The sequence below is a fragment of the Hetaerina americana genome, unplaced genomic scaffold (genome assembly GCF_022747635.1).
Source record: "Hetaerina americana unplaced genomic scaffold, ioHetAmer1.1.p SCAF_16, whole genome shotgun sequence".
NCBI lineage: Eukaryota > Metazoa > Arthropoda > Insecta > Odonata > Calopterygidae > Hetaerina > Hetaerina americana.
In genome coordinates, this window is record NW_027286719.1 from 12,584,792 (window position 1) to 12,602,824 (window position 18,033).

At 39.3% G+C, this 18,033-nt stretch overlaps 1 protein-coding gene across 2 annotated transcripts in view; it reads left to right on the top strand.

Annotated features, from left to right (window-relative positions):
* The window catches only part of LOC139687020 (neuropeptide SIFamide receptor-like), a 465,437-nt gene that overhangs the window by 187,862 nt on the left and 259,542 nt on the right, over nt 1-18,033 (top strand). For both annotated transcript variants that reach the window (XM_071584113.1, XM_071584112.1), the window contains exon 2: nt 8,350-8,449. In XM_071584113.1, coding sequence (XP_071440214.1) covers nt 8,350-8,449 — 100 coding nt within the window. The remainder of the gene's footprint in view (nt 1-8,349; nt 8,450-18,033) is intronic.

Sequence of the window (18,033 nt, forward strand, 5' to 3'; positions counted from 1 at the left end):
ACAAATATTTTTCGATCGTTTCGTGCACCTTACGTGACGTGAGTACTGCCTCGTAATTTCTGCACTCTTCACATATATTGTCGTGCTGACGCAACGCCATACGCATATCTGATAACATTTTGCATTTCATTAACCGCTTGTTACAGTACCATTCATCTTTCTTTCTGTTGAAAATGCATGGGAATCAAACTATGTGAAGGTTTTGTCCAATTGAATTTACGATTATGTAATTTATGAAACCTTGATATCGGCTGGGATACAGCGAAGCACCCTTGATTGGAAGAGACAATTATGCAAAGACACGTCGAGAGAAAATGCTTCACAGAGACAAAGTGACTGAAATTTATTTGAATAATCAATCTAATATCATATCTTACTCAATCTGTAGAATAACTATTCCTCTTCCATTTCTATTTTAATTTAAAATAAATGCATCAAATCACCCTCTGAAAAATCCGAGGAGGAAAATGGTCTTTTAATATTATGTGCCCAGTAAATATAATAGAATGTTATATACAACATTTAATTATCCATGAAACTGCTTGAATAAGTGTTGCAAAAATAAAGAGAACCAAGAACCGAAATTGTGGCGAAGATCACCGGCTACTAATTATACAAAGTAGGAAAAAACCCAATCAAGGCTTCAAATACACCAGACTCTTTTAGTCAGAAACATACCAGAAATAATCATCATCAATAATCCTTTTCGCCAAGGTAATTATTAATTCTGGCGATCTTAAGGACTTTGATGGACGGTATACGAGTTATAGGTATGTTTACCTTAAATGAAATTTCAGTGAGTTTGAGGAATACCTAAAAATCATTCGGATTTTGTTTCAATGGAATCCATATGAAGTCGATTATGACAAATGGTAAACGGAAAGCGTAGAATTATTTCGTAACTCTATCTGTCTATGTAATATTCCTATCGAACGAAAGTATTACGTGTGACGAACCACTGTTCTGCATCGATAATTATTGATGATCATTGAGACGTCCGAAAAAGTCATTAATTATACATCATTAGTATTTAAGCATGTGACAATGCTGTAAACAAACTCTCAAAGATAAGTTATAGGAAAAGATTTTTACTGTTTTGGAGACAAAAGTAATCAAGTAGTCATTATTCTGCAATTTATAAGAGGGAAATAATAGATGAAGGCATTTAGGTTTCCCGTATGTCTTTCGGTCTTAAACCGCAATTAAAGAGCCAACTTGAAAAGGAATAACTTAACAACTTTCTGCTTTTAAACAAAAACATTTCCCACAAGCAGATGGCATTTTCAACTAAGTCTTAAAATGCTTTTCTCCAATACTACGTCGTTTCTCGAATGCATATTTAGCAAATCTATTTCAGTAGTCATGGTTCCCTTAACTGGAAGATAGCTAAAGTTACGCCTAGATTTTAGTACATAACAACAAAAAATCATAAGAACAAAATTCAGGAAAAATGAGCGCTCGTGAACAGATCCAATGAAGGAACGCAGCAACTAATTGACCAACACAATTTGGGATGGCAGAACCTAGAAAAGTAAAACAGGTCTCAAAGATAACGAAGCATATTTTTAACGCAATATAATCACATTCGCAACGCAAAAAGAGAGAAGTACTAAAATACCCAAACATCTCCCTTTGAGGAATAATTCTTTTCTAAATCATGCATCCTCTGGCATCCACTGGTTGATGGCCTTGAATCATTTTACAGTTCCCATAAAGGTCATTTCAAATACAGTTAAGATATTGGCTTGAATATTGGCTTGTAGGAATGGATTAACAAGAATAAAAGTCTTGAACATCTACAACGCGTGTGGAGGAAAATCTACCTCAGCGAAAGTCGAACCCGTGATATTTTGATTTCAGGATGGCTACTTTACACCACAGCCACAGAGTCCGGTAAAAGATTGGTGGAGCTGTGATAACATAAATAGTTTATTGATAGCAGTACTAAATGTTGAACCGAAGCGGGAACTTTTTAATTGCGCAAGCAAATGTTACCTTCGGAATGATTCATTTGGGTAAATATTTCTTCCTATATTTTTTGTCAATCAGTGCTAGGAATACCAACAGAAATAGACCATATCATGATACAATTTCGCTTCAAGCTGTCTTTACTCTTAATCTGCCTACTGCAGATTCATGGAGAAAAAATCGACCCTTTGAAATTATCTAAAGAGGCATTTTTTGTGTAGACCTAGATTTTACAAGTAAAAAACAGGTATGAAATAGGATATATTCCAACGTAGCCTCTAGCGAAATAAACCATGGAGAAGCTTCAACGAGCGCATGAAATGAAAACATACGAATACATAAAAACGAGTAACCCGTTTATCAATTAGAACGACTCCATTCTTTTAGAAATGACCCCAGCAGCAACTGAATACCGTTCTTGTGGCAGACTGGATAAATTTATTTTAGGTACATAAATTTTATAACACAGATTCCATTTTTTGTATACCAAAACTATAGAAACATATCACCTATATCTAATGAAAATTAGGAATGCATGAACGCTATTTTACGCAGAAAGCAAATTAAGCTAGTTAAAACGGTGGCAGGAAGATTTTCACACCAACAGCGAAAATATGGTGGTGACCTCATTCAATCAGTTCCACTCCAGTGCTACGACAAAAATTTATGCAGCATTGCATCATAAAATTAGCAGGAATAGGTATTTAGGGAGGTGATTAACGGTTAAATTCATAAGTGCTCTTAGGGATGGGTGAGTACTTTGGAAGCGCAAGGATATATAGGGAATGAGGGAATAGTGAAGAGAAACGCGGTGCCGACATTAGCCTTATATTGACGTAAGACTCCAACGAGGCACACAACTTAACGTGACATCAAACGTGCGGCGTTATCCACTTGAAGTGCTCTCCACATGACACTTCAAGTGGCAATAGAGATGCATCTGAAATATCCTGACAACGCCAGGTTTCGATCCCCGCGGGGAAGGAAGCCAGGAAAATAGCTCCGGCTTCCCATCCGGATTCAAATTCTTTATTCCGATACCCGACAGAGTACTATAGGCCGAAAAATTGCACTTGTACCATTGCTTGACATGGTCTCAATTTACTCGCACCATTTGGTATGAATTTTCCATCAAGAAAAATAATTCTTACACATTTATAAGACATCTACCACGATAATTAAACCGAAAGCTGGTTTGTTGGTTTTGATATTGCTCAAGCAATACTAACCCCAACAGCGCGTGAAATTCACACGTATCAGGGGAGATGGAGGAGTTCCTTGTCCTGCGATTTTCAAGAGAGAGTTCATACCAGGAAAACCACACAGCTGGGATGATGTTATGAGGTCCAGAAATGTCCCCGTAACTCAAACCCAGGTCCGGCGGTTATAAGCCCAACGCTATACCCAAATTGCTGGATGTTATACGGTGAAAAAATACAAAAAACAGTTTTCTCGAATGATACAGAACTCCCTCCATCAAGCAGTATGCATGCCCAACCGTGGAAAGAACATATTGCACCTATTTCTTACAAAAACGCCTGAACGTATCATTAGGGTATCAACTGACGAGGGCTTGAGTGGCCATAAAGCAGGTACTATCCACTTGAACATAGAAATCAAAAAGATTGTTAAAACAAAAAGAAAAATTTAAAATTACCATAAAGCAGAATTTAAAACTTTTAACAATCAATTAAACTCTTCACTACCCGAGGTCAAAACCCGCTTAAGTCATGCCAACTTGGAAGAAACTTGAACAGAATTTGTCAATACTATGCAAAAGAACATCATAGATTTCATCCCTATAAAATACGTTAAAGCAAATCGCGACCCCAGGTGGTACAATAAATTCTCTCTCCGGCCCTCAACCTGAGCGGACCTGCCTACTGAGCGCTCCTGGTAACCGGTTTGACCCACCAGAGACTACCTGCCTGCCAGCTTGATTATTCTACATCTACATCTACATAGTACCCCGCAAGCCGCCGCAAGGGCGTGTGGCGGGGGGTTTTAGGACACCACCCGTAATTTAGAAAAGAAAAAAAACCACATGCAATAACCACAAAATAGGGTAAAATTCTTAGGCTAGCGTAAAAGAGTACACATTCTTGGTGCTTTTGGTTTTAGTGAAGTGTAGTGTAGTGTCAACGTATACGTTGCTTCGTTTATATAGTTTTCGTTTTGTGTGTGGTTTGTTAACTCTAGTGTGTGGTAGTAGTAATTTATTCAGTAAATTGTGGTGATTATTGTCCTTCGACTCTGATTGGTAACCGGTGAGTGCTTTCCTTTTTCTTACTATCTTTTTTTGGTCCTCTGAAAACCAGACCTTACTCAAGCATCGTTTTTTTCCGCTCAGGCATCACATTACATATCAAGGCGTAACATATTGATTGAGCTAAATTTGCGAGACCTCGGTGGTGAAACATGCGGATCTAAATTAATTTAATAATTTCAATCTTGCATTGAATCGTCTCTCTGCCAATGATTCCAAACCCAAATCCATGAGCATTTCGGTGACGCTTTGCGTTTTATCGTAGGAATCTTTTACAAAACGGGCTGCCCGGCGTTGAACCTTCTCAATTTCCCGAATGAGACCTTTTTCACTCGGATACCACACGCTGCATGCGTATTCTAAACGAGGCCTTACGAGAGCGTGGTAACAACGTTCCTTGACCTTCGAGTCACTTTTGCCGACAACGCGTCTAATGAATCCCAATTTTTTATATGCTTGACCGCAGAATTTACGTATGTGAGTCCCCCAAGTTAAGTCTTTTGTGAATGTGACACCTAGGTATTTTACCGTATCAACTACTGCTAGGTCACCTCCAGCTAATTTGTAAGCAAATCCCGTTGATCTTTTAAAGAAATTTTACACTGAACATTTATTATAATTTACAGTCAATCCCCAGTTACAACATCATTTAGTAATGCAATCTAAATCCTGCGCTAGAATAAAACGATCCTCATCCCCAGACATGTCCCGATAGATCACCGTGTCATCCGCGAACATTCTAATTTTACTTTTTACTTCGCGGTTCAAATCGTTAACAAATTAGATTAAGTCCAGAGAAAATCTACATTTACGTCTACATCTACTTAATACCCCGCAAGCCGACGCAAGGGCGTGTGGCGGGGGGTTTTAGGACACCACCCGTAATTTAGAAAAGAAAAAGAAAAAAAAACCGCATGCAATGACAACAAAATCATATATTCATAAAAAAAACATGGCATGCATTCATGCATGAACACTTACACCCCACACACATGCAAACACTCAATCTACATCTTACATACACATGCCCCTTAAAGTATACCTAACAGCTTTGCAGTGTTTAACTTTGCTCCGACTTGTAAATTCAATGTTTTCAATATTTCTAAAGTTACTTCGGTTTCTTACTATTATGATTTCTGATTGTTCGAGGAAAGAATGAGTATTTGTACCTATCTGTCCTGGAATCTATCTCCCTTAGTTTATCTTTGTCGTCTGATCTACCTAAGTAGTGTGGGGCCATTATAATTCCTTCAGTGTCATAGTTAAACTCGTTTGTTCTGAACCTTTCCAAAAGTCTAAGCCTCGCTTGTTCTCTCCGCACTTCAAGTGGTTCCCAGCCTAAATCCCCTAAGATACCTGTCACACTTGTGTTCTTATCATAACAATTTTTAACGAATCTAGCGGATTTCCTCTGGACTTTATCTAACTCTTTTAGCCAAATTTTCTCCCACTGACCCCAATTACTCGCGGCATATTCCAAATGAAGGCAAACCAGAGTAAAATAACACCTCTCTTTAACTTTTTCATTACATTTCCCCACCTCCCGTTTTATGAAGCCAAGTCTCTTTAAAGCTGATCCGCATATTGTCATGATATGTGCTCCCCATGAAAGGCGTGGTGTTAGAACAACCCCTAAATATTTAACTTGATTTGCCGTAGTCAATACTGAACCCTCGATTTTGTAGTTGATATCCTGTTCCTCGCTTCCTTTATTCCAAAATTTCAAAACTGCGCATTTATCTATATTAAGTGTTAATCCCCATTTATTGCACCATTCCGAGATACATTCTAAGTCTCTAAGGAGTAGCTCGCGATCTAGTTGGCACCTTATTTCCCTGTACACCACCGTGTCGTCAGCAAATAACCTCAGATTGCTACCAACATGTGAGCTTAAGTCATTAATGTATATTAGGAACAGAAGAGGCCCTATTAAACTTCCCTGGGGGACGCCCGAAGTTATATCTCTATCCGTTGAGGACAACCCATCTATGACTACAATTTGTTTGCGGTTATACATGAAGTCTCTAATCCAATTAATTATTTTCTCGTTGATCCCATAGTATTTAAGTTTATGTAACAATTTTTTGTGTGGGCCTTTGTCGGAGGCTTTTTTGAAATCCAGGAATACTGCATCGACTTGTGTGTTGTTTCCTCCCGATCTAGGTATCTTAGGGGATTTAGGCTGCGAACCACTTGAAGTGCGGAGAGAACATGCGAGGCTTAGACTATTGGAAAGGTTCAGAACTAACATCTACATAAAGCCCCGCAAGCCGCCGCAAGGGCGGGCGGCGGGGGGTGTTAGGTCACCAACCGTAAAAAGGAAAAATACCACATGCAAAAAAACAACACGGAAAATTACACACACAGCAGCGCACACACTCATACAAAAATCCCTTCATCCAATACTCATGCAAACACATATACCGCAAAACAACTAGAAAACTGCACCCCATGATTTAGCACGAAAGCCATCCTACGACACGGATACAACAAGGATACAACAAGCAAGAAATTGAAACATCACTACCAGATGAAAATGCACCACGAAACACTCTACCCCAAAGAGTCGGTAAAAGGCAGATTCCCACCCCAAATCCATGAGCATTTCGGTGACGCTTTGCGTTTTATCGTTGCCCGGCCCGTACGCCGCCGTAAGCCCGGCGTTGAACCTTCTCAATTTCCTGAATGAGGCCCGAGTGATTGGAAGAATGGATTTAGGATGTTAGCTTTACCCTCACTCTCTGTATGAATTTTTTTTGCTATAATCCCTTAAGCAGGGTGCAAAGTACCTAAGATTTGGAAAACCGCGCAAATAACGTCTATTTTTAAAAGTGGTGACAGGGAGGATCCCAGTTATTACAGACCTATATCTCTCAGTAGAATGTATTGCAAAATATTAGAGCACGTAATTGTCAGTTCAATAATGAGACACCTTGACAATATTAACTTTTTAAGTGACAATCAACACGGATTCAGGAAAACCCGCTCCTGCGAAACCCAATTAGGATTATATACACATGATTTACTTTTATCTGGTGAGAGAGGTAGGCAAGATGCCGTCTTCTTAGATTTTCAAAAGGCATTTGATAAGGTTCCACATGGTAAACTCATTCATAAATTAAAGGTCGCGGGTATAAACAAGGGCGCAATAAGTTGGGTTAAAGATTTTCTTTCAGAGCGGGAACAGAGGGTAGTCCTTGATGGCGCTAGTTCCGACAGCGTTCGAGTCACGTCGGGGGTACCTCAGGGAAGTGTAATCGGGCCGTTGCTTTTCTTGATTTTTGTTAACGATTTGAACCGCGAAGTGAAAAGTAAAATTAGGATGCTCGCGGATAACACGGTGATCTATCGGGAGATATCTGGGGATGAGGATCGTTTTATTCTAGCGCAGGATTTAATTGCATTACTAAATGGTGTTCTAACTGGGGATTGACTCTAAATTATAATGAATGTTCAGTGGTAAATTTCTTTAAAAGATCAACGGGATTTGCTTACAAATTAGCTGGAGGTGACCTAGCAGTAGTTGATACGGTAAAATACCTTGGTGTCACATTCACAAAAGACTTAACTTGAGGGACTCACATACGTAAATTCTGCGGTCAAGCATATAAAAAATTGGGATTCATTAGACGCGTTGTCGGCAAAAGTGACTCGAAGGTCAAGGAACGTTGTTACCACGCTCTTGTAAGGCCTCATTTAGAATACGCATGCAGCGTGTGGGATCCGAGTGAAAAAGGTCTCATTACATTGCATTTTCATGTGGTAGTGGTTTTTCACATTCTTTCTTATTGTGTCCTGGCTTGCGTGTTGTAGGATGGCTTTCGTGCTGCATCTAGGGTCGCAGTTTTTTGTGGTTTGCGGTATTGTTTGCATTAGTTTTGGATGAAGGGATTTTTGCATGATTGTGTGCGCTGCTGTGGGTGTAATTTTCCGTGTTGTTTTTTTGCATGTGGTATTGTTCCTTTTTACGCTTGGTGACTTAACACCCCCCTCCACACGCCTTTGCGGCGGCTTGCGGGGTATTTTGTAGATGTAGATGTAAAGAAATCCAATACTCTCTACTACATCAATTCTGTGTTTAATTACGATAATTACAATTTTACTTATCTTTTCAGCGTGGGTGCTTGGCTGGTGGATGTGCAAGACAGTTCCATATGTACAAGGTGTTTCCGTCGCTGCATCGGTGTACAGCTTGATAGCCGTCACATTGGATAGGTAAGTGTAATGAATCCCTTATTAACAATAAATTATGAGCAAACACGTCCTATCGCATAGCCGTTTATATTTCTGACTGAATAATATGTCCTCGATCTCTCGATGGAGAAATCTCAAATAAGGTTTCGATTAAAGGATTTTTTTAAAATGCACTGAAATCCATGTAATAAAACTGATTTAGGATTTTGTTGGTAAAAGTATTAATTTTAAACAGGAAAAGTGACCATCTCAAATAATTATTTCATGTTAGGTAGACCATTGCACACACGACCATGCAAATCAGGTAATATAATTCTACAGGAAGTCAGAGCAGTCTATTATTGAATAAAATCTCCACCATTTTCAAATAATATAGTTTATATTTTCCAACTCTGTCGAATTGATCAAATATTGCTTTATTTTTGGGTAATCGATTTGAGGCAAAAGCAATATTATTTGGTAGATAAAAGAGACAAGCATATTGTTTGCCTTACATTTAGGACAATCTATAATCACTGTTATATATAATAATAAGTTCGTTATTTTACTTCCTTGTTTTAATGATTTACGTAATGTTTATACCTCAAATAACAGCATACCATTACATGAATGAAAACTCCAGTAGCAACAGTTTACCTTTATTAACGTTAACAGTTTACCTTTCTTAACAAAGTACAAATTAAATTAGTTGGCAAACGCCACAAGTCAAGAAGAGATAAAAGGTAAAAAGGAAAGGGATAAGAAAGGTGAATACGAATACGCGTATTTCGGCCATAAAGCAGCCCTCTTCAGCGTACTGAAGTAAGTGAAGAGGGTGAAGTGAAGGTTGATAAACAAAAGGATAGAGAGTAGGGCAAGTGATTACTTAGGGGATGATCAGTTTGGGTTTAGGAAGGGGAGAGGTACATCTACATTTACATAATACCACGCAAGCCACCGCAAGGGCGTGTGGCGGGGGATGTTAGGTAACCAACCGCAAAAAGGAAAAATACCACATGCAAAAAAAAAAACAACACGGAAAATTACACACACAGCAGCGCACACACTCATGCAAACACATATACCGAAAAACAACTAAAAACTCCACCCCAGAATGCAGCATGAAAGCCATCCTACAACACGAAAGCCAGGACACAACAAGCAAAAAAATTGAAACATCACTACCACATGAAAATGCACCACAAAACACTCTACCCCAAAGAGTCTGTAAAAGGCAGGGAATGCGACCCAACGTTGAAGGTAGCAGGAATTTGCCCCCGCGGAGAGGGACGAGGGATTGAAAGGGAAACTTAAAAACAGATGAACAGAACAGGAATGAGGTCATTCGGAAAGAATGGGTTATTATAACAAAACACATAAGGTTAGTGGAAGAGCATGCATTTAAATACAACTAATTATTTTTTAGACGCTGAGGGTGGCAAGTGGAATTTTTGCTATCTATAACCCTGCAGTTGCTATCCCGTATTGTCCGTGGGAAGTAGGAGTCCTTGAGTCGGCTAGTTCTGGCATCTATTTCCCGAATTTTGTATGCATGATCCGAGCGACCAATGTATGTAGGAATACGAATAATTTGCGAGACTTAGGTGCTGAAACATGCGGATCTGAATTTATTTAATAATTTCAATCTTCAACTGAATCGTCTCTCTGCCAATGATTTCCACCCAAAATCCATGAGCATTTCGGTGACGCTTTGCGTTTTATGGTAGGAATTTTTTACAAAACGGGCTGCCCGGCGTTGAACCTTCTCAATTTCCCGAATGAGACCTTTTTCACTCGGATCCCACACGCCGCATACGTATTCTAAATGAGACCTTACAATAGCGTGGTAACAACGTTCCTTGACCTTCAAGTCACTTTTGCCGACAATGCGTCTAATGAATCCCAATTTTTTATATGCTTGACCGCAGGCTTTACGTATGTGAGTCCCCCAAGTAAAGTCTTTTGTGAATGTGACACCACGGTATTTCACCGTATCAACTACTGCTAGGTCACCTCCAGCTAATTTGTAAGCAAATCCCGTTGATCCTTTAAAGAAATTTACCACCGAACATTTATTATATTTTAGAGTCAATCCCCAGTTAGAACACCATTTAGTTATGCAATCTAAATCCTGCGCTAGAATAAAACGATCCTCATCCCCAGATATCTCCCGATATATCACCGTGTCATCCGCGAAAATCCTAATTTTACTTTTTACTTCGCGGTTCAAATCGTTAACAAATTAGATAAAGTCCAGAAAAAATCTACATCCACGTCTACATCGACTTAATACCCCGCAAGCCGCCGCAAGGGCCTGTAGCGGCGGGTGTTAGGACACCACCCGTAATTTAGAAAAGAAAAAGAAAAAAACCCGCACGCAATGACCACAAAATCATATATTCACAAAAAAAACATAGCATACATTCATGCATGAACACTTATACCCCACACACATGCAAACACTCAATCTACATCTTACATACACATGCACCTTAAAGTATACCTACAGCTTTTCAGTGTTCAACTTTGCTCCGACTTGTAAATTCAATGTTTTCAATATTTCTAAAGTTACTTCGGTTTCTTACTATTAAGATTTCTGATTGTTCGGGGAAAGAATGAGTATTTGTACCTATCTGTCCTGGAATCTATCTCCCTTAGTTTATCTTTGTGGTCTGATCTACCTAAGTAGTGTGGGGCCATTATAATTCCTTCAGTGTCGTAGTTAAACTCGTTTGTTCTGAATCTTTCCAAAAGTCTAAGCCACGCTTGTTCTCTCCGCACTTCAAGTGGTTCCCAGCCTAAATCCCCAAGGAGATCTGTCACACTTGTGTTCTTATCATAACAATTTTTAACGAATCTAGCGGATTTTCTCTGGACGTTATCTAATTCTTTTTGCCAAATTTACTCCCACGGATCCCAAATACTTGCGGCATATTCCAAATGAGGTCTAACTAGAGCAAAATAACACTTCTCTTTAACTTTTTCATTGCATTTCCCCACCTCCCGTTTTATGAAGCCAAGTTTCTTTAAAGCTGACCGCATATTGTCCTGATATGTGCTCCCCATGAAAGGCGTGGTGTTAGAACAACCCCTAAATATTTAACTTGATTTGCCGTAGTCAATACTGAACCCTCGATTTTGTAGTTGATATCCTGTTCCTCGCTTCCTTTGTTCCAAAATTTCAAAACTGCGCATTTATCTACATTAAGTGTTAATCCCCATTTATTGCACCACTCCGAGATATTGCCTAAGTCTCTAGAGAGTAGCTCGCGATCTAGTTGGCTCCTTATTTCCCTGTACACCACCGTGTCGTCAGCAAATAACCTCAGATTGCTACCAAAGTGTGTGCTTAAGTCATTAATGTATATTAAGAACAGAAGAGGCCCTATTACACTTCCCTGGGGGACGCCCGAAGTTACATCTTCATCCGTTGAGCACAACCCATCTATGACTACTATTTGTTTGCGGTTTGACTAGAAGTGTCTCATCCAATTAATTATTTTCTCATTGATCCCATAGTATTTAAGTTTTTGTAACAATTTATTGCGTGGGACTTTGTCGAAGGCTTTTTTGAAATCCAGGAATACTGCATCGACTTGTGTGTTGTTTTCTCCCGACCTAATTATATCGTGAATGAAGAGACCAAGTTGTGTTTCGCAAGATCTGCTTTTCCTAAATCCGTGCTGGTTGTGGAATAGTATTTTCCTAGTATCAAGAAATCTCATAATGTTAGTGACAATAATGTGTTCCAATATTTTACAAGAGATCGATGTTAAAGAAATGGGTCGGTAATTGGTTGGTTTATCCCTATCGCTGCCTTTATAGAGGGGAGTTATATGGGCTAGCTTCCAGTCGCGAGGCCTTGAGCCTTCTTCTATCGATTTTAGAAAAACAATATGTAAAAACGGGGCAATGTCTTCGGGTAATTCCTTTAATATTCTAGCAGGTATTTCTTCCGGACCAGGTGCCTTGTGTGCTTTCATACTGCGGAGCAGATGTACTATTCCCTTCTTGGTCAGTGTAATATCGCTCATGTGTTCCCCGGGTGGTTGTGGAGGATCGTTTGGTGCGTTTGTGTTTTTGTTGTAGACGCTCTGGAAAAAATGGTTTAAAATATTTGCCTTTTTCACGCTATCTGTAATGATTTCTCCATTTTCCGTGTTCAAAGAGTGAACAGTGGGACGTTTACACTGTATTTCCGTAACATAGCACCAGAATGACTTTGGATTTTCCTCAAGATATTCGCTAAGCATTTTAGATTTAAAAGAGTGTAGTGCTGTGCGCGTAATACTTTTCGTCTTACTACGACATTCTTTTAGTTGCTGTTTGGATGTATTCATATAAACTATATCGTCACTTTTTAAAATTTGACTGTAGTTTCTTTGCCTTCTTAATGCCGATCTGACTTCCCCGTTGTACCATCTAGGTTTCTAACTGTAGCATTTGAGTTTGGACGGGATGTACGTCTTCATTCCTTCGCGTAAAATATTTAAGAAATAATTCCAAGTGTTCTCTGCATTGGTTATCAGTGTTTTTTTCTTGTATTCTGGTAATTTTATCTTTAAATATTCTCTTAGTCCGTTAAAATTTGCCTTGTTGTATAGGTATATTTTACGCTTTTCTTTGTTTATTTTGACGAACTTAGTTTTTAACTCTACAAGAATAGCCTTATGATCTATGATAACTTTGCCCCGATGCTACCCTTTTTCCTTTTCCCGACGCTAACTTTGCTCCAAAATCCGCTAGATTCGTTAAAAATTGTTATGATAAGAACACAAGTGTGTTGGCCAGATTGGCAAATCACCGGAATCACCTCACCGGAATCCTGTCACCTCACGTCGGACTTTGTGAACACCACATCAAGAACTCAATTGAACTTCGTTAGAAGTGAACTTCGTTAAAACTTTGGCTGAATTTCGCCTCGAAGAAGGAGACCTCATGATCAGCCTCGATGTGGTGTCGTTATTCACTCGCGTGCCTCTCAAAGACACTCTCAGACTACTGGAAGCCATGTTTGATCGTGACACGGTGAATCTCTTTCACCACGCACTGACTTCCACGTACTTCAAATACGATGGCGAGTTCTTCGAGCAGACCGATGGGGTGGCAATGGGATCTCCCCTGTCTCCTGTGATCGCCAACTTCTTCATGGAAGATTTCGAAGAAAAGGCCCTAATATCAGCCCCTCTCAAACCTAAATGTTTCTTCCGGTACGTGGATGACACATTTATCATCTGGCCGCATGGATCGGAGACCCTCAAGCAGTTCCTGGAGCACATGAATAGCCTGCACCCAAATATACAGTTCACCATGGAGGTGGAGGTCAACAATAGCCTTCCATTTCTCGATATACTCGTCCACCGGAAAGCAGACGGGTCATTGGGACACAGCGTCCACCGCAAACCGACGCACACAGGCCTTTAACTCAACGGAAGAAGTCACCATCACCCCTCCCAGAGAATGGCGGTTCTATCAACGCTTATACCCCGAGCAAGAGCAATATCTGACACAGAAAGACTTCACAAGGAGCTGCTGCACCATAAGAAGACTTTCAGGCAAAATGGCTACAGCGAGAGAGAAATCGCGTTGGCGCTAAAAAGGACCATCAAGCCTCGGGCCTCCACACCGAAGGAAGCCGAACCAAAACCACTGGCAAGGGCGGGTCTACCCTTTGTCTCCACGGTCTCGGGCAAGGTCACGAGAATACTGAACAACATCGACACCTACTTCCGTCCCTGTAACAAACTCAGGGACGAATTAGTAAGGGCAAAGGACTCCTGTGGCCTCATGACCCCTGGAGTATACCGGATACCCTGCGAGTGCGGCCAAGTCTACGTGGGAGAGACCGGAAGGACCATTGCTACAAGGTTAAAAGAACACCAAGGACATTTCAGACTGTGCCAACCTGAGAAGTCGGCCATTGCAGAGCACAGCATCATCTCCGACCATAGCATTAGGTGGGAGGAGACGAGGATCCTGTGCCGAGAAGAGAAATTTTGGGAAAGATTGACTAAGGAAGCAATAGCGATCCGGCTCGAAAACAAATCCATTAACCGAGACAGTGGATCCGCGTAACTCGTGGAAACCCTCAGTAACGCGTGGAAACCCATTTTGAGGAACATCAAGGAAAACAAGAGGCGGAAAGCATCCGACCAATCAGACGTGACCTGACCTCCTGACCAAACTATATAAGGCGGCCAAATACCTGAGTAACGACATGCCCTGAAGACGATGGACGACTCGGCCATCGAAACGTCGGCAAACCTACGAACGTGGACCCGGTGGGAGACCCGAATAATCTTGGAAAACATCCTAATTTTACTTTTCACTTTGCGGTTCAAATCGTTAACAAAAATCAAAAAAAGCAACGGCTGGAATACACTTCCCTGAAGTATCCCCGACGTGACTCGAACGCTGTCGAAACTAACGCCATCAAGGACTAACCTCTGGTCCCACTCTCAAAGAAAATCTTTAACCAAATTTATGGCGCTCTTGTTTCTACCCGCGACCTTTAATTTATGAATGAGTTTACCATGGGGAACCTTATCAAATGCCTTTTGAAAATCTAAAAAGATCGCATGCACTTGCCTACCTCTTTCACCCGAGAAAAGTAGGTCATGTGTAAATAATCCTAGTTGGGTTTCGCAGGATCGGGTTTTCCTGAATCCGTGTTGAATGTCACTTAAAAAGTTAATATTGTCAAGGTGTCTCATTATTGAATTGACAATTATGTGCTCTAAGATTTTGCAACAGATAAAAGGGAGAGATATAGGTCTGTAATTACTGGGATCCTCCCTGTCACCACTTTTAAAAATAGGCGTTATTTGCGCGGTTTTCCAAATCTTAGGTACTTGGAAATTGATGGAGGGGAAAAGACTATTGAGATTGTTCACGAATTCATTAGGGTCACACTTAGTCGTATCAAATACGGAGAAGATGTCATCAACGTATCGTAAATAAACCCCGGGGAAGTAACTGTATTTTTCTTTAAAAGTGCACTCAAAGTGAGACATGAAAACATTCGCCCAGAAGGGAGAAAGAGAGTCTCCCATTGCAGTTCCAAACTCTTGTCTGTAAAATTTACCTTGGAACGTAAAATAATTTTGGTTCATCACCAAATTGGTGAGTCTGACATATTCGTCAATTTTTTTGGAAACTAAGGGAAGAGATTTAAGCCAGTTTTCCAATGCTTGGATAGCAATATCAATGGGGACACTAGGGAACAGATTAGCGACATCAAATAACACCATGATTTCACCCTCTGAGAAGTTATAGTCTTTAATTTTATTAACAAAATCTACGTTATTCTTAACGGAGTGAGCCATAACGAAGTTAAGGCTTGAGGATTGGGAAACCAACCATTTAGGTAAAAGGTAGGTGGGTGAATCAATGCTAGAAACTATAGGTTTAATGGGGCAGTTTGTCTTATGGACTTTGGGGAGACAATAAAGTCTGGGTAAAATGGGATTAGATACGTAAAGTTTGAATTTTGTTTTCTTATCAATGAGAATAGGGAACTAGGGACTTGATCACTTAGAACAGATTTAAATTGCGACACAAGTTTGTTAATTGGGTTCTTTTTAACCTCAGAATTAGAGCCGTTTGACAAAAAAATATTAGTCTTTGTCCAGAATCACACACAAGTTTCCTTTGTCAGCCTTGAGGTAAAATTAATCTTTAGATCTTAAGCTTTTGACAATTTCAAAATTACGTTTAGAATAAGAAGATGGGGTACTTTTTAAATTTTTCCTCCTAATTTTATTGTCCAAATGAAGATTCCGTTTTTTGTAAAGAGAAGGTGAATTGATGAAATTAGGAAAGATGTTGCTTTGTTCACAATTTTTAAGAAAACAGATGTCCTCACCAATCTTAGCGATCTTAGTTTTAAGTTAGTGGAATTTATTTAGCTCAGTTGACTGGAAGGCCATAATTGAGCTCTTACGGCCAGTAGTATTAAATGAATGAAAAACTCCAATAGCCGTAAACAGTTTACCTTTCTAAACAAAGTACAAATGAAATTAGTTGGCAAACGCCACAAGTCAAGAAGATGTAAAAGTTAAAAAGGAAAGGGATAAGAAAGGTGAATACGAACACGCGTATTTCGGCCACAAAGTAGCCCTCTTCAGCGTACTGAAGGGTAATCGTCACGACAACACAAGTCGAAGTGAGAAAGGGTGAGGCTAATTTCATTTGTACTTTGTTTAGAAAGGTAAACTGTTTACGGCTATTGGAGTTTTTCATTCCTTTAATACTACTAGCCGTAAGAGCTCAATTCTGTCAATATAAACAGCATACAACTTTGTACACACGGAAAATGTTGGTATTGATATTTTCTCAACATGTCAGGGCAAACGTAAATATTGGCAAGCGGTGCATAGCTCGAGCGTAAAAATCGAATAGAGTCGCTATTTTACGATATCTACCCTTCCACATACGAAATAACACGGATGAAATTATGAATGGTGAGTTAAAACAACTTTCTCACATTGCAATTTTCCGATTGGTACTCGTGACTTCTGCTTGCACATTTAAATGGTCATTATCATAAAATATTAGCATCAAAGATGCTAAACAGTACAACGCTAAACAATACGCTGATGAAATTTGTGAGCTATTAAATATTTGCAAGCTATGGTAAATGAAGGTAATATTAGAATTTTCCTTTTTATTGCAAAGCTTGTATGAAATATTACTATCATATATTGTTATCCTACGATATTAAAAAAACAAGTTGTTCATGAGTACCATTAGTTTAGTTTCGGACTAATTAAAATTGATTAAAGGACAATATGTATTTAAAAAATAACTGAAATCGGTAAACCATTTCACTCCAAGTTATCGGTATTTAACCTCTCTAAATAATCATGTTACAACTGATATAGAGTAATTTCATCTCGCGAAATACTGGCCATGTTCTTTGGTAGCCTGTAATATTGGTCAGTGTACAAAATGATCCATCAAAATTAGCTATTCCCCCATTCAAACCTCTACATATTATTTTTTGGTAGTTTAAAAAATAAGAAGATATTTTTCATTTTAAATATGTTTATAATATAATTTTACGCTTTTTTCCTGTTTCCGTTATTATTTTTCAGATGAAATTCCCACCTGCTCTTAAAATTTATTGAATCCTTGAAGTAGAATGAATGTCATGAAATTCTTTGTCTCAGAAAATGAAATTTTGATAAAGAGGTCATGCGTAGAATAATGCCGCAGTTTATAAACAGGAGCGAAGCTAACTAACTACTCAAGGAGAAAATTGGACTGGAGAAGTTCTTCTGGTCTCTTGATCCCTTAAAATAAATTAACCAAATCCAGAATTAGCAACGCAAGTGAATGTAATTATTTTGTCTCTGTTAACCACGAATCGTCTCAAAACAGTTTTGTTAGCGTACATGAAACCGAAAAACAAAACGTAATTGACCAAATTAAAATTATAACATTAAACTGCCGTAGCATTAGAAACAAAATATCGGATATTGAACATATTTTTGTCAGTACAAACGCCGACATAGTAGTCGGAACGGAAAGTTGGCTCACGGGAGTTATAGCAAACAATGAGGTTTTTCCGAACGGTTTCACAATTTACAGAAGGGACAGACCAAATAGATTGGGTGGGGGAGTAT